Genomic DNA, 21,973 nt, shown 5'->3' with positions numbered 1-21,973 from the left:
ATTATCCGTTTCCATTCCCATCCAAGAAAAAAGCAAACAAAGATTTCCACCTTCCTCCCCCTCCCATTCCTTCTGCTGTTTGTGTTGTGTTGCAATGTTGCAATGTTTCCCCCCTTCCCCCTTCCCACTCCAATCAGAAAAAAAGATATTGATATGAAAACTCCGTTCTTAATGCCCAAATTGCAAAAAAAAAAAAAAAAAAAAAAAAAAAAAAAAAAAAAAACACTCGCAATGTTTCCCTCTCTGTCCCTCCTTCTCCCTCTCTTGTCCTCTTCACAGACAAGAAGAAAAAAGAGAGATACATGCTTCATACCGAATCAACACCCCATTCCTGCTGTCGTGCCTTCGTTTCCGTCAGCAAATATATGTAGTAGCGGTGAGAGGTAGACACCAAATTCCAACGAACTCCCCCAAAACGCAACACCAATTAATCTCTTAATGACGGCAAAACCCGTGGTGAACTTGGTTGCTGCTGCTGGCTGGCGATGTGCTCATTCAACCTAGAAAATTCATTAGTACTCTGCATCACACGCTCGAAGCTCGCAGTGTCAGTGGCAGGTAGCGCACCCTGAGCCGTTGCTCCTCCCCCGTCCGCCCTCTGCCTCAGCCCACTTCCGTCAAAGACCCATGGCCCGGCATCATTCCTCGGCGTGATCGGCCCCTCGTTGTTACCGGCGATTAACGGACCCGTAGGAGATGGTGTCCTGTGCCCAGACGCATGATGAATGGGCACGGGGCTTGACTGGGCATGTTGAAATGGTGGGCGGCTTGCATTTGTGCTCATTGTTGGCTCTCGTGTGTCGATGAGTGTGATTTCTGCAACGGGAGGTGCCTGTTGCTGTTGCTGCTGTGCTGGAACATCCACCATCACCACATCTGATTCACTTTCGCTTTGTATTACTGGAACAGGGATTGGTAGAGGTGGTTGCTGCGGCGCAATCAGGGTAGCTTGTCGGGTGGCCCGGACAGACTCCCTAGACTTTCGTGGTTGGGCTTCGCTGGTAGCGGGGGCTAGTAAGGTCCCTTCAGGGTTGGACTTGGCCCCTTCGTCGGAATCCAGCTGCTCCCATTCTTCGGGGTCTTCTACTTCGGCCTCAAGGTCGGCGGCTGCGCGGCAGTTGGGACAGATAAAAATGGGGTAGGACGGGGAGTTGAGCAGGGCTCGGATGCATTTGAAATGCCATGTGTGGGAACATGGAGCGACGAATAAGGATTGGCATGGCTGCAACAGAGTTAGAACCTTGTTGGCTAACCAAGTGGAGTTCGCCAGGGGTACCAAGACTTACCGCGATGCTATTCAGACATATTGAGCAGTCCTGGGTGTAAGACTGAGCTGAAGAGTCTTGGGCCGAGCCAGCCGTCATGTTTCGAAGGCGTTTGTGTGAGGTTAGGCTAGCATCAGAGTGTCAGTACATGAAGCCAGTATTCGAGCGGGTGGCGCCCAGATTTCTGGGTGTACATGTACGAGGAGACTTACTTGAAGGCGTTAAGTTTATTCTGCCACCCGCGGTTTAGTTCAAGCCTCATTTTGACGCAGCGAAAGATCATTTCCTCCCCGCCCTTGAAGTCAATACCCAGCTGCACAATATCACCATCGTTCACCGCAAATGGCTTCGACTCGGTGCCGGGGGGACTGAGACGGATGTGGTTGAGAAAGGTTCCAGAACTACTCTTAACGTCCTTGATGTACCATTTGCCATCCTCGTACCAGAACTCGCAGTGCCGTCGACTCACAACCTTGCTCTTGAACCCTACGGGCGCCGCAGAAGGCATGTTGCTGGGGATATTGGGCTGGTTGTCTCTTTCCGAGTATCTGCCTACGCGGATCACTTCATTGCCAGTTGGGAGCGTACGCGAGATGGTGGGGAACTTGAGGGACGGGCGAGTAGCACGGGTGTCGTGAAAGGCGCTGAATCGGATCGAGGGGAGGATGTCGGCGCTCGAGCTTCCTGGGTCGGGCGACAAGACGGCATCCCCTACGGTGGCGGAACGAGCCCGGGTCATGATGGTGGTGTTGGCGGGAGGGGCAAGTCCTCCAACTCCTCCAGATCTTTCGGTGAGGGCAGAATTCAAAGGATCGCCGGGGAAAAGGCCGGAGGAGGTCTGCGATGTGGTGGAGGGCGGGAGGACGAGGGGTTGGGCTAGTGTCGGGGCGGGCTGCAAGAAGGGATTGGACCGACTTGTGTGCGAGGGGTGGCCGTGGGTGTTGTTGGTAGTAGCGTTGGTGATGTTATTATGATTATAATGGCTGCTGGCTTCTGCCGTGGGAGGGGGGATAGGCAGGCCGGGAGAGGGGAGCGCTGGAGAGTTCAAGGATGGATTGTGAGTCGGGGAGTTTGCCTGGTGGTGTTGTTGGTGGCTCTGGTTGGTGTGGGCGTGGGCGTGGGCGTGGGCGCTGTGCTCGCGGGACAGGAGGTGGTTCTGGGTGTAATTACGAAAGTAACTCAGGCCTCTCAGGCGACTGGTCCTTGTGGGCGAGACTGGACCAGGTGATACCGGAGCCCCCGGGGATGTGGGCGAGGCTACAGGTTGTGTAAACATTGAGCAAAGTCAAAGAGCGCACCGAGGTTTACATGGAGGCAGAAAAACGAGGCGGGATGGAAAACGTTGTCAAAGGGGGTGAAATTTGCGGTGGGTATCGTAACAAGCACGTCGCGGTTTAGTGGTTGGGAGATTTGGGGTTTTGCTGAGGGGGGCGTTCAGAGCCTAGGCTTCCCCTAGGCGCGACTGATAGGGCAGAAAGGTCAGCAGCAGCCATGTATGGTTCAACCGCTTCGGTCGGCCAGGCCGCCACACTCGCAGGACCGATGGGAAACTCTTACAGTCTAGTAGTAGCTCAGTGTTCCAGAAATATCTGGGATAATTCCCTTACTTCCAGGTTTTCTGATATCCCAGTGTTTATTTTTCCGTCCTTCCTGTCGTGTCCCCTCACGAAGTCGAACAGCCAAGATTCTGTCTGTCGTAGGAGTCGGTGTCGAGGTCAGCCGTTGCAGCTTTGTCTGCTCTGCGCGGCGCATGATTTGATCAACCCTGCTTTTTACATCACTTGGCTGGGCCATGCGCACTGTGTTGCTGACTGTGTGTGTGTGCTTGGCCAGCTGCATGCTGGTGATGGTGCAAGGGTAGTCGCAGCCTTACGTAAGGCCCTCCCGTAGTGCTGCTGCGAATTTCTTATCGATAAGCTCAAGAACATCATGGATGGATCTGCCTTGGTGGGTGCTTGTTGAGTTGCGCAACCCCCTCAGGAAGATCGCATTCGATATTTCAGCCTCGCGCAAGCCGGATTGTCACCTGGTCTGCTGCTTCCGGACCACTCGCCGCAGTCATGTTTAGATCCTGCCGGCCCACAAGGCTGTTGAACCAGACACATCTGCCATGGCACCCCGCGAGGCCGAGTTACTCGCCTGTCGGCCCAAGGCGCTATGCCACTGAGCATGTCTTGAAATACGAAAGGGCACATCGGGAGGCAAAGGCTAATAAACGTGCAACAAGAGTGAGATGAGACGAAGAGCAATGACAGAGTCAGGCCAGCAATACATGGCTAACATATCCCTCGGTTGCAGGACCCAACAGAAACCGACAAGATCACCACGCTACCAAATGGAATTCGAGTCGCCTCTGAGGATTTGCCCGATGCCTTCTCGGGAGTGGGAGTCTACATCGATGCCGGGTCAAGATACGAGAACGACTCCCTCCGGGGAGCCAGTCACATCATGGACAGGCTAGCCTTCAAGTCGACAAGATCACGATCAGCGGACGAGATGTTGGAGACAGTAGAGCAACTGGGCGGCAATATCCAATGCGCTTCTTCCAGAGAATCCATGATGTACCAAGCAGCAACCTTCAACTCTGCCATTCCTACCACCGTGGAACTGTTGGCCGACACGATCCGAAACCCCCAGTTGACCGACGAGGAAATTGCTCAACAACTCGAGACGGCCGAGTACGAAGTGGGAGAGATTTGGTCCAAACCGGAGCTGATCTTGCCCGAGTTGGTTCATACAGCTGCTTTCAAGGACAACACATTAGGGAACCCCTTGCTCTGCCCTCAGGAGAGGCTGAGCGTTATCAACAAGGACGTTATCCAGGCCTACAGGGACGCCTTCTACCAACCAGACCGCATGGTTGTGGCCTTTGCCGGTGTTCCTCACGCCGAGGCCGTCGAGCTTGCACAGAAATACTTTGGTGATATGGAGCGTTCAAAACCGATTGTATCAGAACCAACCACTCCCACCGACTCATCAAGCGAGGCCTCCTCAGCTGCCTCAACACCACCAACATCCCCAGAACCCGAACAACCCTCCGGCCTGTTTGGCAAGATTCTCAAGAACCTCGCCCCACAACAGTCATCTTCCCCATCCTCAATGCTTCGCCCAGTAGTCACCCCCATTACCGAAGCTGACCTCAACCGTCCAGCTACCTATACCGGCGGCTTCCTCACCCTCCCAACTCAGCCTCCACCAATCAACCCCAATCTCCCCACATTTTCCCATATCCACCTCTGCTTCGAAGGCCTTCCCATCTCCTCTCCAGATATCTTTGCCTTGGCCACTCTTCAAACCCTTCTTGGCGGCGGCGGCTCCTTCTCCGCCGGCGGCCCAGGAAAGGGCATGTACTCTCGTCTGTACACCAACGTCCTCAACCAACACGGCTGGGTAGAATCCTGCATAGCCTTCAACCACTCCTACAAGGACTCTGGTCTCTTCGGCATCGCTGCTTCATGTTATCCAGGTCGCACCATCCCCATGCTCCACGTCATGTGTCGCGAGCTCCAGGCTCTCACCCACGACTCGGGGTACACGGGCCTTGGAGAGGTAGAGGTCAACCGGGCCAAGAACCAGCTCCGGTCGAGCTTGCTGATGAACCTGGAGAGCAGGATGGTTGAGCTGGAAGATTTGGGAAGACAGGTGCAGGTTCACGGGAGGAAGATCCCAGTGAGGGAGATGACGCGCCAGATCAACCGGTTGACGCCGAAGGACCTGAGGAGGGTGGCGAAGCAGGTGCTTGGTGGGTTGGTGAACAACCCGGGCGGGGGGTCAGGGGCGCCGACGGTGGTGTTGCAGGAGGCGAGTCAACATGGGAATGGGAGGCAGGAGGTGATTGGGTGGGAGCAGATACAGGATATTATTGCTAGTTGGAAGTTGGGGAGGAATTAGATGGGTGGGCAAGTAAGGAGGGAGTGTGTAAGATAGGGTAGGGTACATAGATGTATCTGTTGAATGAGAGAAATGTACAAACATTTATAGTAGGTACCTTGTATTGACGGGTTTTGTGTTTGACAACAGGGGAAGACACCACCCACCCAGTTCATATCCAAAGTCTCACTTTGCTTCCTTATTGTCGACGACAACAGAAAGGAGCAACACAGCCACGGTATTTGTATTTCCTCCAGCAACTACCAACCAACAAGGACAGCAGCACACTCTGTGCCAAATGGCCAAGTGGTAAGCTTCTGGGAGTTTTCAGCGCCGGGCACCACAATCCAATAAAGTGTGGATGTGAGCGAGCTTTTTGTTTTTGCCGACTCCAGAGTTCCGATGTTTGCTTAATAGGAAAGAAAAGCATTGTATTACTCACAAGAGCTGTGTGTTTGTTTACCAAAGGGAAGCCTCAGTTGTTAAACTGGAGAATATCGAATTGGAGAGGGCCTTATTTGATTGTTTTGTTCTACCTATTTGCCTGCCTGCCTGCCTGCCTACACAACCTCGACATTTTTCTCTCCCCCGATCCACAAATCATCACACGCACTCAACAAAAGAAAGCCATCATCTAGGAGATCCTCATCCACAAAAAAAAAAAAAAAAAAAAAAAAAAAAAAGAGAGCGTAGAAAAATAACTCAGGTTCTTGTGATATAACTCATACCCCCCTCACCCCCCTTCTCTCCTCCCATCAGTTCGCTGTTTTCACGTATGCATCTCAGGACCTCTCCAATTTTCCAACCCTCCCCTTTTCCTCCAGCCCCCCAAGCCAAATAACGCCCCATCTTCATCATGTGCAACAATCAATCATACTATACAACTCCCCCTCAATACCCCGGATGCCCCGCCATACCCGGCGGATGCCCATCCAAATCCACCCCCTCCACCACCTGCCTCTGATGCGCACTCCTCTGCACCAGATTCCCAAAATACCTTAACGCATCACTGCTCTCCTTCCTCACCTTGACCGTCTCATCCCTCCTCGCGCCCAATTGCTCCACCGACTTTTGCAGCCCAACCCTGAGGTTATTCGCCGGAATGAGCAACACCTTCCTCACCTTCCCCGAAATCCGGCTGCTGTTCTGATGAACATAATCCATCGCCTCAAGCTGCGTGGCAATCTTTTGGCTGAGGCGGGCAGGAAGGGAGTGAGGGATCTGAGAGAGGACATAAAACGCCAGAGCAGCAGCTGTGGAAAATGTCAGCTTATTGATAATGGTCACACAAGAGAAAAGAAAAAACTCACCACCAGCAATAACACCCGGAATAATCAACTTCCTCAAGTTCTCACTTCCCAAAATCTGAGCCGCTCTAAAAGCGAGGTTCACCTGGCTGTACCCACTGATAACAGTTGTACCAACCACACCCGCCACCGTGAGCGCCATGCCGGCCTTCTCCTCCCTCTGCATCAGCGTCGAAAAGTCGACAAAGTCCGCAAACTCGGTAGAAATGTCCACCTGACGAGCCAAAGCATCCTTCCGGCCCTGGAACATGACCTCCGACTTGAAGTTGAGGTTCTGGTACTCATCCCCCAGATGCTTGATACCCAGTTTCTTGATCGACTCGACACCAGCAACCGTCTTCTTTCTGGCGTTCTCCTCGCAGTGGACGACCGAGGCGGCAATGTGGGAAAGCATGGCAGCCTTGAGATCATCGGCATACTGGAAGGCGCTGAAGAGACCGGGGTACTCAATTCCCAGGTTATCATCGCCGGCGTGGTTGATGGCCGAGTTGATGGTCGTGCGAGAGTAGTCGTAGACCTCCTGGCAAGTGTCCTCGATGGTCCGCTCAACCTGCTCGCTGATCTCTGCCCTGGCCCTCTTGCCAGCCTCAAGCTGGGGCTCCAGGGCCTGCAGCTCCGAGTTCACACGGTCGTATTCCGCCTGGGCAACTTCGGTGTTGACAGTAGCGAGAACGTTGACGTCGTTCAAAATGTTGGTGAGATATGTCTTGGCAGGAGCCAACTTGGAGCGAGCGCGCTTCTCCAGCACAAATCTACGCAAAGACTGCTCGAGGGCAGAAAAGTCTCTGGCCATCTCCTTGTCTTTGCCCTTGCCCTTGGGGTCATTATCACCCGGGTCATCGCCGAACCCGCCGCCGCTGGAGCTTCCTGAACCACCACCGCCGCCGGGGCCTCCAGGGGGGTTTGGTGCTACTGGGATGGCGGAACTGGAGACGAAGTGCACGAGCTCACCGGCTTCCTTGTATGTCGCGGGGCTGAGACCGCGGATTTGGGTGAGAATTTGCTTCTGGCACCGGTCCTTGTCCCTGATATTGTCGAAATGGTTGACCACGACGAACAAATAGGCCTTCTCAGCGGCGGCCGCTCGAATGAACTCGGTACCCGTTTGGGTGAAGTGGTTCATGGCCGAGACCACAAACACCACAACATCAATCTCCTCCTGTCGTGCAAAAATAGCTGTAGTCTTGGTGGTATCCATATTGAGACCGGGGGCGTCGATAAGGGCGATGTCAACCACACCGTTATTCAGCAAAGATTCATCGATCGACCTGGCGTCCTTGACATAGACCTTGCACTGCATGTACACGGTGTTGTCGATCACAATTCTCTCGAGGTCCTTCAGAGGATACACATCGTAGGTAGCCTCGTCGTGACGGTTGTAAACAGCATCCCTGTGTACAGCGTGAACCTCCTCAATGCCGCAGTTTTCCCTCGCATCCAATACCTCGCAGAAAATGCTCGTGCATGGCTGCTGATCTTCGGGGAGAACCTTTCGTCGCAAAAGGGCGTTGCAGAATGTCGATTTGCCAGCGTTCAAATCACCCGTGACCAAGACCTTGCTGGAGGTGTCCTCGATACGCTCCCGAAGAGCCTGTAGATGTCTGATACTGGACTGAATCTTCCCGTCCAGCAACGCAGCAACCGAGCTCTTCTCCAGCGAGTGTACCAGTTCCGTCTGGTGGAGGGAACCAAGCTTCAAATCCAACTTCAAGACGGAAAATTCCTGGGCTATCTGAGGCGACACAAGACGGGGCTCGGCGACGGTTCTGGTCTCGGCGGCTCGGCTGGACTCGGCGGCGGCGGCGGCGTCCTCGACGGAGGTCATAGCTCGCCGGAGGGGCGGCTGAGCGGCGTTGAACTGCGGTCCATTTGCCAGATCACCCGCGGTCGAGTATGCCTGGTGAAAACCGGGTCTCAATGACGGGTGGGAGGGGGAATCGAGGGCAGCCCGCTGGACTGAGGGGTAGTGGGCAGGCCATGTTTCGTTGAAGCGTTGCAGGTCGCTCAAGAGCTCGATGACGGTGCTGATGGCCCGGCCGAGGGTGTTTCGGTGCTGATTGTACCAAAGCTGATGGACGGCGCTGGCCTGAGCGGAGCGGTCGGCTTCGTTGCTATGGCTGCCACGCATTGGTCGGTCTTCGTGAATCACATTGTCCCAGCCCGAAGACGCCGGGTTGAAAAGCGACGAGTTGACGTCGTCACCGGCGATGCTGCCGCCGTATCCAGAGTCTTGTTCCAGCATGGCTTGAAGTCGTGCAGCGTTTGCCGAAGAACCGTTTCCTACAGTCATGTACGAGGGCGCGGTCGAAGCGCGCGGGGGGCGGTCGTAATTTGAGTCGGCGTCACTCGGCTCATGATGGGCATCGGCATCGGAAGTGGCATTGTCGTTGGGCCGCCGGACACCCTTGCCCTTTGGCGAAAAGTACTCTTGGCTCATGGTGACAGCGTGCCACGTATCGGGAGGGTGGAGGGGAGAGGGAGTGCAGGACAGTCTAGTCAAAATTCATAACGAAGGTTTGGGTACTTCCGTAGGCTATGGCAGGTCGGGCAATTGTTCGGTTGACGTTTTTCATCATGGCTCCCCATCGTCCGCATGATTTTTAGCGGAGCGGCAAATCTCCCGTTCGTCGCAAGGAAAGGCACATTCTGATTGGCTGTTGCCCTTCCGAACATTCCATTTTCTGATAGCACCGATAGGGCGTTACTTCCATACGGAGCTCTATACTTTGAGATCATGATACTGCCCCGCGCGGGCTAACAGGTGAACAAAGGGTCTGAAGAGCAGAAATAAGCTATATATACTCTAACAGTATTCACTATCCTATATTCTGACCAAAATGAGCCCCCCTTGCATTCCCTCTTGAGATACAGACTCCCATGACCTTGTCCTGGGGTCATCAACGCATGCAATTTGCGGGGCAAAAGCTGGGTTTGGATGAGGTCACTGTGGGTTTGCTTCCCTGTAAGCTGTCAGCGTCCGTGTTTAGCGTGGTGTGGCTCAAAACCTCAGAGTGGCTTGCGCGTCCGCGGCTGGATTACAGGCCGTTGCCTTGACTGATAGCGCATCTCCAAGACAACCAAGACCACCACCAACTTCGGCGCAGCCTGCTCTTGGTTTCTTCATTGACTCAACTACACACGTCCTCGGCCCAGCAGGTCTGCCGGCATTTCGTCCCTCAACACCTAATTCTGCACACATTCGAGAATCACAGCCGGCAAGATGAATGTGAGTCTCCCGCACCGCCCCACTACACCTCAGCATAGTCAGGACTGACCATCTCAAGATCCTAGAATGGGCTTTCGGCAAGCGCATGACGCCGGCCGAGCGTCTGCGCAAGAACCAGCGACTCCTCGACAAGGCGATCAGGGAATTGGACCAGCAGCGCGTCAAGCTGGAGAAGCAGGAGAAGGCTCTCGTCGCCCAGATTCGCCAGAGCGCCCAGAAGGGCCAGATGGGTGCTTGCAAGATTCAAGCAAAGGATTTGGTTCGCACCAGACGATACATTGACAAGTTCTACGGCATGAAGAGCCAGCTGCAAAAGATCTCCCTCCGCCTCCAGACCTACCGCACGAACGAGCAGATGATGCAGGCGATGAAGGGTGCTACGATGGCACTTGGGAGCATGAACCGTACTATGAACCTTCCCTCTCTACAGCGAATCGCCATGGAGTTTGAGCGGGAGAACGACATCATGGAGCAAAGGCAAGAGATGATGGACGATGCTATTGATGACGCCATGGACGTTGGTGCTGAAGAGGAGGGTGATGAGATTGTGGAACAGGTCTTGGAGGAGATTGGTGTAGACTTGAGCCAGGCAGTAAGTACCAGTGGCTGCCAAGACTTTTCTTCTGGCGTGCTGATTGAATTCAAATTATAGCTCGGCGAAACACCTTCAGGTCTCCAGTCCCAATCCGTGCCGGAGACCAAGATTGCGCAGGCGGTTGGAGGAGAAGGCGGCGGAGCAGATCCCGGGGACGACGACCTACAAGCCCGGCTGGACAGTCTCAGACGATGATTGCGGAGGCGTGGTGTTGTATCCGGTTATGGCTTGTGGGTTTAGGTTCTTACGGAGTTGGAGTGCTACTTGAAACTGTTCGGCTTTCTATGGGCAGTCACCAAGTTTACAAGGCCGTTAATGGGGGCTGGGGATGATATAAACCCTCCTCCGGCTCGTCTGTTTCTGCTTTTCTGTTAAACAACCTGGAAGGCGCACTGGTATTCTTTCCAAGCGGCGGATGATTTATGATAAGTGTAGGCATGTACATTTTTGGGAGCAGGACTATGAAGTGGTAGTTTAAATGATCTATGGGTTTACTATCGGTGTCCCCAAGAGCTCGGTTCTTTGTTCACGCTCATCTGGGGTGCATGTAACATTACATCAGCGTACACCCCACCACTGCTTCCTAATTGCAATGATTGAAAACAGCCTTGAAGACACATTTGACAGCTTCTGCTACCATCACCTATTGCCTACCTATACCTGAACATCGTCAAAACATCAAAGTAGCCCAAGAACCTCACGGGCTGCCTTGTCCAACAACCCTGACATCTTGGCAACCTTGTGAGACAAGGGTCGTTAGTGCCCAGCCTATCGATTCTCATCACCCCACTTCGTGCCGCTGACGCCCAGCTACGCCTGCAAGCAACACCCACCGACACAACCACGGGCCACACAGACAGGCGTGACAAAGCCTCACAGCCGGGCAGATCGACACCGGCCTGGCCTCCTGAGAGTTGACCCGCTGTCAGACACAGCATCATACCGTACCATACCGTACCGTATTCTCTCATCGTCTCCAACTGATTCCACACTTTCCCACAACTCCCGCAGTCCTTGCCATCTGCACCTACCCAGAACAGCCGCCGCAGCTTTGGGCGGCCATTACATCATCCCAGGACACCTCCCATCACAAGACCCCTCAGACAACCCAGGCACCAACCCACCAACGATCTTCCTGTCCCTCCTGTCTTCTTGCCCATCACTGCCATCCTGTCTCACCTCGTGGCCCATTGGATCAACTCGCACATCTTCACCACCACCGCCACGCAAGCGCCTATTTCCAAGTCCATACACCGAAGCGCACCGAGTTCCGCTGCTCCCGGTTGAATCCCTCGATTACGTCTGGGGCCATCTCCTTTCAAGCCCCCTATTTCGTTAAAACATCCAATCTGGCAGGCAGCAAATTACGCAGTCTCTCCCAGGGAGGCCTGCTGAGGATGTTTGGCAGTTCCAAGTCAGACAGCGGCATCGCGGACTCGAGCAGTAAGGCTGGCAGCAAGTCTCCTTCCCCGGACAAGGACGACGCCGGCCGCGCTACACCATCGCCTACCAAATCCACCGAACAGGCTGCGAGCGGCGAGAGGCGGAGTGGCAATGGCAGTCCTCCCAGCGCGGGCAGCTCGGCTGAGCAGAAGAAGCGCCGGAGCAGCGGGGTGAGCGCCAAAGCCAGCAACCTCATAGCCCAGGCGAAGAATACTCTCTTCACTCAGTCTGGGAAGGGCAGCAACAGCGATGCGGGTGCTAACTCTAAGAATACGGACCAGGCTCTTCTAGAAGAGTTAGGCAAGAAAGATCAAGCACTCGCCGTGCCCCAGGGCCAGCACAACAACGCCGCCGGCTCGTCGCTCCCCGGCCCTCGATCTACCTTCAAAGTCGGTGTTTGGGAGGATCGCAACAAGAGATGCAGGCGGACGATGGAGGACACCCATGCATTCCTGTACAACTTTCTCTGTACGCCAGCCCCGGCTCTCGGTACAGATTCCAAGTGGCCAAAGTCTTCAGGCGATGCCGATGAGGCTGGTGGCAGCGACATGGTAGAGACGGACAATGGGTACTTTGCGATTTTCGACGGGCATGCCGGCACGTTTGCTGCCGACTGGTGCGGAAAGAAGCTTCATCTTATCCTCGAAGACATCATCAAAAAGAATCCAAACTCGCCGATACCCGAGCTGCTCGACCAAACATTCACTGCTGTTGATCAGCAGCTGGCAAACTTGCCAGTCAAGAACAGCGGTTGTACCGCCGCCATCGCTGTGCTTCGTTGGGAAGACCGGGTCCCGAGCAACGCCTCGGTGACTGGTTCTCAGGCCATTGCACCTGCGTTGGCAAAGGCCGCGGAGGAGGCGAAGACTGGGGAGAGCGCCCCGTCATTAGCGGCCCCTGAAGCTGCGCATGCAAGGCTAAAAGATGCTTCCAAGAGGCAGCGTGTTCTCTATACCGCCAACGTCGGCGACGCCCGTATCGTTCTCTGTCGGGCGGGCAAGGCTATGCGGCTATCCTATGACCACAAGGGCAGTGATGAGCATGAGGGCAAGCGCATCTCGGCAGCAGGTGGCCTCATATTGAACAACCGCGTGAACGGTGTCCTTGCTGTCACTCGGGCGTTGGGCGACACATACATGAAGGAGTTGGTGACAGGGCACCCGTACACTACGGAGACTGTTTTGCAGCCAAATGAAGATGAGTTTATCATTATTGCTTGTGATGGGGTATGTTTATAGGTCTAATCCTGCCCTACAAGTACCATGTATGCTAACGTATATCCTGCAGTTGTGGGACGTTGCCTCAGATCAAGAGGCTGTCGACCTTGTCCGCAACACGATGGACCCCGGCGCGGCAGCGAAACAACTTGTTGACCACGCTCTTGCTCGCTTCAGTACTGACAACCTCTCTTGTATGATCGTTCGCTTTGACAAGCAGGGTACTCTCGACCAGCAGTCCAGCAAGGAGATTGGCGTCGAGGGGGACAGTGCGTCTGCCTCGGGCAAGCTCAGCGAGGCAGAAAAGATTATCAATGAGACGAAAGCCAAGATTGCTGAAGGAAACACGCCCGCGGTTGGTATCTCGGCCAGTAATTTTGGACACGGCCGTGACCCTGCTAAACTAGAAGCGGAAGCGGACTTTACACCGACGGCAGTTGAGGGTTCTGTTGAGGAGGAGCCGAGTCAGGCTGTGGTGAACTCGGTGGAGGGTAACGGCACGAAGGATGCGGTGGTTGTTGATGGGACTCGATCAGATGTTGAGGTCCCGGATTTGACGGAGCCGGCACCGCCGTTGGCCGAACCGGCGGTGGGTTCTAACCCGCCGCTGGTCAAGTCTTAGGAGAATACCCGACGGCGGTGGTGGCATCCACAGAGGAGGGGTGTTTTTGAGAGGTGAAGAAGTGATCGGATGGAGCTGAAAGGTGAAGGAAGTTGCATGGCTGAAAGTGTAATGGGGCCACACGAGAGCCGTGATGGGGATTTGAGAGGGTAGAAGACACATGAAGGGTTGTTATTGAAGCAAAGAAAATGGGTTTTTGGGATGGGGGAGGGAGGACGCGAATGTTTTTATGTTTTTTGATAATCTTAGCGAAAACGGAAGGCATGTAGATGATGAAGGGGGGGATGTGCTTCGTTTTGTTAGGTATGAACATATTATGTGTGTGCCGTTTGGGTGACCCTTGTGAAGGTGTGATTGCTAAAGCTGTTTTTTACTCTTGGGTGTGATAGAGCTGTTGAGCTGTGTTCAGTTTTTTTGAATTCGGACAGATTTACACGGCAGGGGCATTTGTAATGTCATGTCCTAGGTCATGATATGGTCAAAGACCTCAAGACCGTAAGTACTCCCAAAACCGCGTCTCTTCCACCCAGCCTTTTCTCTTTTCGATTTCTGCCAGCAGGGCAATAGTGGGTTTGAAGGAGATGCCGGCTGTGGTTGGGCAGCCGTAGATGACCTGGGCGAGGTAGCGGAGCTGGAGGATGAAGTCGCCCCTTTTGATACTATTCGGTTTGTTTCTGCCCGGCGGTTTGCTGACGTACTGGATGTTGTCATTTTCGGCTTCATGTTGATGATAGTTTTGACTATGAGAATAATAGTAGTGAGAACGAAGCACCTCTTTCGACATTGCTGGGCGGATGGTGAGGTTGAGCCAATCCTTTGTTTCTGGAGGGAGGTCGGGGAGGAGGGCGGTGGTGGAGGTGGTTAGGTTACCGGAGGCCAGGTCGAGGAGGGTGCTGAGGCTGGTTGGTGACCACCAGGGTGGGAGGAGGGGGTTGGGCTTTAGACGGCAGGAGGCGAGGGTGATGAAGTGGGTGATGAGCGTGGTGTTATCTGAGCCGGGTGGTTGAGATGTGTTGTGGTGGCGAGGTTTTTTTGGTGTATTATTGTCGGGGCCGCCGTATTTGAACTGTTCGTGGAGGTGGAGGCGGTAGGCGTCTATTAGGATGGTGAAGACGTCTTATTGGGGGAGGTTGTGGAGGTATTTGTTAGTTAGGAGGCGGGTGTGAGGGGTTCCTATGCGGAGGGGGAGGTGGTGGGAGGGGATGAAGGGGTTTCCTTCTTCTGGGATGGAGGGTAGATCTTGGTGGTGGTGATGGTGTAGGGGTGATAGAGGGGAGGGTGGTTGGTCACATTCGGTTTGGTGGGTGGCTAGGTCTGCGTCTTCGCAGAGGCGGGAGCAGTAGGTTGTTTGGGAGCTGTTGATGCAGGGGAGGAGGATTACTTCTGGGGGTGATCTTTTACAGGTGTTGCAATAGGGGGTGGGGGAGGACATGGTGAGGAGTGGGATGAAGAGGTGAGCTGTCATAGTGGCTTGTTGACCTAAGGTTGTTCATGCATGAGTATATTTGTTCAGGACATAATGACCATAACCTAGTAGTTTCCATGGCACGCTCGGCTCCGTGATGAGTTCTTTGTTCTTGTGATACTTGGTCATGGGAGCAGTTTTGGTGTTGATAAACCTCCCCCTTTTGCTCCGCTTTCTTTGTTGCCGCAAGCAGCTACAGCAGTGAGGTTTTACTTAAGTACCGTACCTTACATGCTTAAATTCACACCATGCCAACCAAATAGCTTGGATCTTGAAATATGACAGACCCAGACCACGGGAGGAATGGATAGATATGATCTCTGAACAACGGTTAGTTCTTTACTCTATGCGTATATAGCATGCCGTGAATAGGGTTGGTAGAGTTAAAGTATAAAGTCGTGAAACTGACGTTCTGATAGTAGGCTGCACAGAGATCGGCTGTGTCTTCGACCGCAGAATCAAGTGTGACAATAATCCCATGGGAAGATCTCCCGTCGAAACAATCCCAATTGTTTATCTTGGCCATCAGACGACGTTCAAGTGTCCTGCCGTCCTTCTTCCACGACTTCATGATGATTGGTCTTGATATCGAGACGCACGGACCCTCGTGGCTGCAACATTAAAGATGCGAGGAGTTAAGACGATAATGCTGGCGAATGGAAGAAAGAACTGGGGCTGTATCTCGGTCACAAAAGGTCAAAGCGTGTCTGTGGTTTACACCAAGGTTCTCGAACGATGCAACGTGGGTGCATACCGCGCTGTTGGGTGGTGGTTGTGGTGGGACAAAATTCCCCGGGTGTTAAAAACGCCTGCACATGGCACAGCTGTCACCACGTTTCATCCCCGACTCCACAACGTCCTCTGTTAGGAAGGACGAGATGCCCATGGTATGTGGTTCCGATGCAGTCAGACTTGGTTGGTGATGTGCTTGTTCTCAGTGATGAATTAGCGACAACTACTCCTCTGTACAGCATCGCCCCTCTGTTTCTAGAATTCGGGTCGCCTTCGACATCAAACTGGAGTGGAATCCAAGGCGAAACTTAGCGCCGTTGAAACGGAAGATGGGGGTTTCCCAAAGGGGTCAAGTGTGCTGGGCATGGCCTGCAGGGGTCCTCCTTCGGGCTCCAGGAGAAAATGACTGAAGCTGAAGTTTGGGAAAGTTGAAGAGATTCACCAATTTCAACAGCCCACCTGGTCTTGGGAGATGAACATGGTATTCTGAAGCTACAAAGACGCCATTCCCATACTATTCCTCAGTGTACCTTACCTCTCTCATGAAGGCTAACTATCCTGACTGTCCCCAGAATGCTACCTGAGCACGCCATGTTCTTTAACAAATGTTATGCGTGAGGAGAGGAGACCAAGACCGAAAGGTACCCCTGAAATTCACACCATGGCCCGGTTCCTGGACCCCTCTGCAAGATCCCCACTCTCACGATGCCCTGTGCTGGGACCATTCTCGTCTCCCGCTCCCCACCCTTGCTGCTCGCCCATTCAGTGGCCAATGGCAGATAAATTATCTCACCAGGAGGAGCGCCGTGACGGAGCGACGGCAAGCAGCCAGACGCCAGACGCCTCTCAACCTCCTTTTGATCGCATCCCCTCATAATTAACTTGATCATTTTTTTTTTCTCTCTCGCGACGAGCCCCCTTTTCCCAGTTCGTTTGCGAAGCAGGCGCATCCCAAGCAGAGAGCAACGGCACAGCTTCAGTTCTCTGTCCTGCTGCTGCCACCCCTCGTCGAACACACACACACACACACTCTCTCTCTCTCTCTCTACTTACGGTTACTTCGTCGTCTTCTTTTTCTTGATTGAATTATTGCTTGCTCTCTTTTGTCCTGTTATTGCCTCTTCTCTTTCTTTCCCACCTACTTTACCCAACCCAACTAAATTCTACACGCGACCACTGGAACGAATGCCCAACGGAGCCACGTTACGGAAGTGCATCTGATCTCAATTACCCAATTAACGTCGTTGCCAACGGTCAAGCCCGGAGCTCCACCATTCGAGATTGAGACAACTTGACTGTTGAAGAGATTTGCTGTTTGCTCGGATTTTGTGGTCTGATTCATTCTTTAAGAGAAAAACAAGCTGCTTTCCAAGCAACCGCCGACTGTTGGATTGATCTGCTGCTGCAACGCTGGCGCCGATCCAAGATCCCGTTCCATGATCTTGCGCGCCTTACATCCGGGCTGCCACAACGCCTCGAGACGGATATATCCAATCAACCCCATGGAGACGACGCGGCTCACCTACGTGCGATAAAAACGGTTCAGCCTTGCCTACAACCCCTGAATTTGTTCTTGATTATATCTTCCGCACCACGCCGGCATCGCGGTCGAGGCAGCGAGAAGCCAGTTTAACCACAATCATCCGCTTCATCCTCTGGTCGCAGGTAGAGGTGACTAGGCGCGCCACCTTCGACAGGCGCGGTATACCGAGATGTCGTTGAATGGATTGGACGACCCGCGAGTCAAGGAGGCATATGAAGCAGCCGTTGCAGAGGCGGGGGGATGGTATGTTCCCTGAAAGCAACCCGCATCCCTGAATCCTTATTGCGCCCAGTCATGACTTTTGCCCCTTGGCCCCCAGCTACACCTCCAACTTACCTTAGCTACCCGGGAACTGCTTGCTAACATTATGCTGAAACTACCAGGTTCTTGCTCAAGTATGCTAGCCGCGATGAAGTTGAGCTTCTGGGTCAGGGCACCGGCGGGATTGTCGAACTTCGAAACAACATAGCAGAGTATACAGACAAGTCGCCGCTGTACGGATATCTGAGATACAGGCGTCGGAATGTCATCATCAAATACCTGCCTGAGGATTGTTCCAGATTGGTCCAAGGTTTGTTTCACCCCGCCCTTCCTAGGGCACTCCCTTGTCTTTGTTGAAGCAGCTGAAGATTGACAACCGACAGCGCGGGTGACCGTTCACTTTGATTCTGTTTGCGACCGCTTCTCGCCCCACGATACAGTGTTTGAGATCACCGAGGCGAAGGAACTGAAGGACACCAAGCTCTCGGCTGCTTGCTCACTCCACGCTGCTTCGGGTTCGACTTCATCTTCTACCAGTTCGTTGCGCCGAAGACGATTGGTGGAAATTGCCGAGGAAGAAGAGGAAGAGGAACGAGATCGCAAAAGACAATCGACTGTGCAGGAACACGATCGCCCTGGGTCTCCGGGCCAATATGTTGTACAGCCTCCGGTGAAGCTCAACGCAGATCTTGCCACGATACCCGACGCTTCCAGATTCACCGACGGACAAGATCCTCCTCAGTTTACGGGTGTTGACAGGCCCTCTTCGCCGGCTCAGTCGTTCGATGACGCGGGGAGGCGCATGTCCTCGCTTGACCTCTATCCTAGCAGCTCGTATCCTTACCCCAAACCAAAAGTAAGGCTCGGTCCAAGGCCCTCAGCTGAGGCGTCAGGGCGCCCCAAGACTCCTGGAGGCGGGACTGCCAAACTTGTGGCATCAATGCCTTCTAGTGTCAAGGCACTGTCCAAGGTCTCCAAGAAAGGTCGTTCTGCCGACGACGAAGACGTCCTGGAATCGCCGATTAAGGAGGAGCCGGAGAATCCGTTTCCAGATCTGGCGCCAACCAAGCCTGTCGAAGACGATCCTGCTCGACCATTGACCAGTAGCGACATCCCGGCCTCCGCCCCAGCACCAGTGCCTACGGCCACACTTGCTCCGCCATCAAGCAAGCCGAACACGATCTCACCCGAAAAAGCACGGCTTTTGAAGGCTATGAAGCTGCGAGAAAAGAAAAAGATGATGAACTCGCAATCCGCGGAGGGCCTGTCTGCAGGCGATGTTTCTCCGGCACCCACCACTCCAGGTCTGGCAGACGACAACCACCTCGAAACTCCACAGGAGGTGACAATGGAAAGCGCTTCACCTGAAGCTGCGGGAGAGGAAGCTGCCGTTATCGACAAAGCCGATTCAGGCATTGAGATTGAAATCGTGACTGATTTGGGCTCTGTCGATGCTCAGACAGACTCGCACCCTCCATCGCCCCTGGCCTCTTCTGATATCGGTGATTCAACCCAGGCTTCGTCTCTCTCAGATTCTACAGACGAAACCATTCTCGGTAAGGACCAGGGCAAGGAAACTCCCATTGAAAAGGAGATCCAGCAAACCGAGACCAACGGTCAAAAACCGGACGCTCTATCTCTGGATGGTCAGGCAACAAGCATCATTGCACCCATGGAAGACGCATCGGCCGTTCTGAAAGATGACAGCGCTGCCGGAGCGCCCGCATCCGCCAACACTACGGTGACACAGGAGCCTCCAGTTCAGACTTTACCGGTATCCCGGTTCTCGGTTGCGGCTTTCCCAGCCGGAGTCTCCAACGAAGACGCAGGTAGTCCCGGTTCTGCAGAAACCGTCAAGGAAGAGCCCTCAGCAACTGGTCCCGAGACTGCACGAGCGGTCGAAAACCAGGAAGAAACATCTCCAGCGCGACTTCTGCTCTCCAAGTTCTCCACTCAAGACGCCAAACCTATCGCCAACGTGGAGAGCCAGATTGACACAGCTACTGTTGGACAGCCATCCAACATAGGGTCAGATATCACCAACGTAAGAGCGGGAGAAACGCAACCGGTTCCGGCTGTTGCGGAAACTCAAATCGCAGAAACGGAAGAAGCCACCAGACCAAAACCTGTCCCTGAGCCCATCAAGACGGGGTTGGATGCGCCTGGAGCGGACAAGCGGCAATCGGTGATCAGCATGTTCGACAACGATGGTTTTATCGATGAGCTGCAGTCTGCCACGGTCCAACAAGCCACACCCATTACCGTCTCCAAGTCACCCATCACGCCATTCTTCAACGATGCGAATTCTAAGAGAAACACCGTCGGAGGTTTGGATGCCGTGTCGAGGTTTTCGAGGACAGTCTCGAACCCCGTTCGAAGCTCCATGCTGTCTCCCAACGAGGCCGTTCCAGGCTCTGCCCGATCTGTCTCGTCCAGTGCCTATCTGCAAAAGGCTCCGCGGCCCGCGGCAGATGTGCTGCCCAAGACAGGCAAAATTGGTTCGAGTATCTCTGAGCGCATCAAAGCACTACAGCAGCTTTCAGGGAAAGCAGGGGCCCCTGTGGAAACGGTGGTGGCCAAGGAGCGTCCATCGTCCACTTTCTTCGCTGTTCGAAAAGATGGGAAAATTCCGTCACGGACACCTTCCTTGGTCGATAGGACGGCTTCGTTGAGTGGAAGACCGACACCTTCCCCCCCCGGATCTGTGGAGTCATCACCCGATGGTGCTTCGATCATCAGGCGCGATAGGTCCGGGTCGGTGGTCAATCGTCTCTCCATGTTTGAAGGTGGGAACCCCCCACGGGGCAAGCCGGAATCGGTTCAGGTCACTGCCCGCATCGTGCGAGATCCGACCAGACTGTCAGAGCAGAAGCTTGACCCAGCAGAGTACAACACACACGATCTTCAGCATTCACCGCTGATGGTTGACCTTCAAAAGCGGGTTTCGTTGGAGGTTCAGTCGAGGCCTCTCAGCGCTCTGTCAAGCCGGATGTCTCTGGACCATGGACCCCAGATTGAAAGGAAACAATCCCTGCTGCAGCGTCGTCTCTCAAAGGGCAGCCAGTCGGCGGCTAACGATCGTGAGTCAGTTGCAGATGACGGCCAAGGCGTGCCCCGTGCTGGGAGACGGTCCTCGCTGAACGTGGTCAAAGACTTCATCAAGGGTGCTAAGTCCCCCTCTACCGACAACCTTGCCCCCTCTCCTGGGCAAGCCATGAGCCCTGGCTCGAGATCCTCATCCCGTCCTCCTTCAAGCCATCAGAACACTGCGCCTTCTGGTGGCTTTGCGCGTCGGCTGAGCATTGGCAGCCGTCGTTCTTCAATTGATCAGAACGGCGTGCTCTCCCCTGTCCGTACGACTGAAGCCTCGATTGACTCTGATGCCGAGAGCATCAAGAAGAGCCCTGCTAGCCCCAACCTGGGCAAGAGCAGCCGGACGTCCCGTTTCATGCGTCGCCTTTCCAACACTCTTGTTCCCAACAGCAGAAAGACCGGTCCCCCGTCCATCTCCCCAACTGTCACGGAGGAGAATGCCGCCGAGGTTGCTGCTGCCTCCAGGGCCACCACGGCTACTCCTTCCGCCTCGCCAGCTCAGCCAAGCATTGTTGCCTTCATGGGAGATGTCAATGTCCAGTTTCCCGACAATCTTTTGTGGAAGCGCCGGAGCATTTGCCTTGACAGCCAAGGCTTCTTGATTCTCAGTGCTGTTTCTGGCACTGCCATGCTGCCCACCAAGAACAAGGCGGCGGGTCTTCTCAAGCGGTATCACATCACCGACTTCAAGCCTCCTTATACCCCCGATGTTGAGTTGCAGGAGCTTCCCAACAGCGTTGTGCTTGACTTTGTCGAGGGCAGTGGTCTCCAAGTTGCCTGCGAGGATCGGGCTGGCCAGATGAATATCCTGCATAGTGAGTTCCATGATTAACACGGCATTTCTGATATTTACTAACACTGCGATAAGTTCTCACCGAAGCCTACCAGAGCCACTCGCGCTAGGGTCACCATCTACCATCGCCACACATCATCCTGTCCGCACACCTGGTCCTTGCGTACACTTCACCCCTGGGGCCTTTGGACTCCCGATTTCACACACTATAACCTGCTATTATATAACTCGCCCCTACGGATACACCTTTTATTTTCCTTTTTCTTTTTTTTTCGCCACAGCACAACCATTACGATGTTTAGATCCCCGTCACGTTTTTTCACCTACCCCCCATTATTTCCCAATCAATGTTTTTTTGGGAAACCCTTTTGTGTACTACTCTACTTGTTTGATGTTTTCTCATAGCCTTCATTCATGATACCACCCATTCTTGCTGTGAGGAGGGGAAATTCTGCCACACCCGTTTTGTTTTTAGTTTTGTTGAAAACACATTTGTATTTCTCTCTGTTGTTGAGGGGGGGACTGAGAGGAGGGGGCATGG

The 21,973-nt window shown here is 54.0% G+C and overlaps 6 protein-coding genes across 6 annotated transcripts; 4 read left to right on the top strand and 2 right to left on the bottom strand.

Moving 5' to 3' along the window:
* Positions 1 to 317: 317 nt before the first annotated feature.
* On the bottom strand, positions 318 to 2,997 carry QC763_706420 (uncharacterized protein; the record flags this gene model as incomplete). The annotated part of the gene is made up of 4 exons (XM_062915632.1): positions 1,478 to 2,997; positions 1,287 to 1,392; positions 568 to 1,222; positions 318 to 469 (listed from the first exon to the last, which is right to left on the bottom strand). The coding sequence occupies exons 1-4, from the start codon at positions 2,539 to 2,541 to the stop codon at positions 318 to 320; spliced, it is 1,977 nt and encodes a 658-aa protein (XP_062761617.1). The 5' UTR covers positions 2,542 to 2,997.
* MAS2 (Mitochondrial-processing peptidase subunit alpha) lies at positions 2,280 to 5,288 on the top strand. The gene is made up of 2 exons (XM_062915631.1): positions 2,280 to 3,493; positions 3,564 to 5,288. The coding sequence occupies exons 1-2, from the start codon at positions 3,326 to 3,328 to the stop codon at positions 5,154 to 5,156; spliced, it is 1,761 nt and encodes a 586-aa protein (XP_062761616.1). The 5' UTR covers positions 2,280 to 3,325; the 3' UTR covers positions 5,157 to 5,288.
* Positions 5,289 to 5,619: 331 nt separating this feature from the next.
* FZO1 (mitofusin) lies at positions 5,620 to 9,295 on the bottom strand. The gene is made up of 2 exons (XM_062915630.1): positions 6,446 to 9,295; positions 5,620 to 6,388 (listed from the first exon to the last, which is right to left on the bottom strand). Exons 1-2 carry the CDS (start codon positions 8,877 to 8,879, stop codon positions 6,027 to 6,029), a joined length of 2,796 nt encoding a protein of 931 aa, XP_062761615.1. The 5' UTR covers positions 8,880 to 9,295; the 3' UTR covers positions 5,620 to 6,026.
* Positions 9,275 to 10,458, top strand: DID4 (ESCRT-III subunit protein did4; the record flags this gene model as incomplete). The annotated part of the gene is given in 4 exon segments (XM_062915629.1): positions 9,275 to 9,409; positions 9,417 to 9,668; positions 9,727 to 10,260; positions 10,321 to 10,458. Coding segments are annotated over 3 exon segments (678 nt in total). The 5' UTR covers positions 9,275 to 9,409; positions 9,417 to 9,662.
* Positions 10,459 to 11,660: 1,202 nt separating this feature from the next.
* MgPP2CL-1 (mgpp2cl-1, protein phosphatase 2C-like protein 1) lies at positions 11,661 to 13,939 on the top strand (the record flags this gene model as incomplete). Its single annotated transcript, XM_062915628.1, has 2 exons — positions 11,661 to 12,932; positions 12,994 to 13,939. 2 exons carry the CDS (start codon positions 11,661 to 11,663, stop codon positions 13,543 to 13,545), a joined length of 1,824 nt encoding a protein of 607 aa, XP_062761613.1. The 3' UTR covers positions 13,546 to 13,939.
* A 1,772-nt stretch (positions 13,940 to 15,711) lies between these two features.
* QC763_706370 (uncharacterized protein) lies at positions 15,712 to 21,908 on the top strand. The gene is made up of 4 exons (XM_062915627.1): positions 15,712 to 17,528; positions 17,669 to 17,856; positions 17,930 to 21,454; positions 21,508 to 21,908. The coding sequence occupies exons 1-4, from the start codon at positions 17,455 to 17,457 to the stop codon at positions 21,540 to 21,542; spliced, it is 3,822 nt and encodes a 1,273-aa protein (XP_062761612.1). The 5' UTR covers positions 15,712 to 17,454; the 3' UTR covers positions 21,543 to 21,908.
* Positions 21,909 to 21,973: the final 65 nt, after the last annotated feature.

This window comes from Podospora pseudopauciseta, assembly GCF_035222475.1.
Source record: "Podospora pseudopauciseta strain CBS 411.78 chromosome 7 map unlocalized CBS411.78m_7, whole genome shotgun sequence".
Classification (NCBI taxonomy): Eukaryota; Fungi; Ascomycota; class Sordariomycetes; order Sordariales; family Podosporaceae; genus Podospora; species Podospora pseudopauciseta.
This window is presented reverse-complemented; position numbering and strand designations above follow the sequence as displayed.

What these genes read in the sequence shown, in the direction of transcription:
- MAS2 (XM_062915631.1), top strand. Translation starts at nt 3,326, where the DNA reads ATGTTTAGATCCTGCCGGCCCACAAGGCTGTTGAACCAGACACATCTG. An exon ending in CTAATAAACGTGCAACAAGA is followed by an intron (nt 3,494 to 3,563) that starts GTGAGATGAGAC and finishes CCTCGGTTGCAG; the next exon opens with GACCCAACAGAAACCGACAA.
- FZO1 (XM_062915630.1), bottom strand. Translation starts at nt 8,879, where the DNA reads ATGAGCCAAGAGTACTTTTCGCCAAAGGGCAAGGGTGTCCGGCGGCCC. An exon ending in TCCGGGTGTTATTGCTGGTG is followed by an intron (nt 6,389 to 6,445) that starts GTGAGTTTTTTC and finishes CATTTTCCACAG; the next exon opens with CTGCTGCTCTGGCGTTTTAT.
- QC763_706370 (XM_062915627.1), top strand. Translation starts at nt 17,455, where the DNA reads ATGTCGTTGAATGGATTGGACGACCCGCGAGTCAAGGAGGCATATGAA. An exon ending in GTTGCAGAGGCGGGGGGATG is followed by an intron (nt 17,529 to 17,668) that starts GTATGTTCCCTG and finishes TGAAACTACCAG; the next exon opens with GTTCTTGCTCAAGTATGCTA. An exon ending in TTGTTCCAGATTGGTCCAAG is followed by an intron (nt 17,857 to 17,929) that starts GTTTGTTTCACC and finishes GACAACCGACAG; the next exon opens with CGCGGGTGACCGTTCACTTT.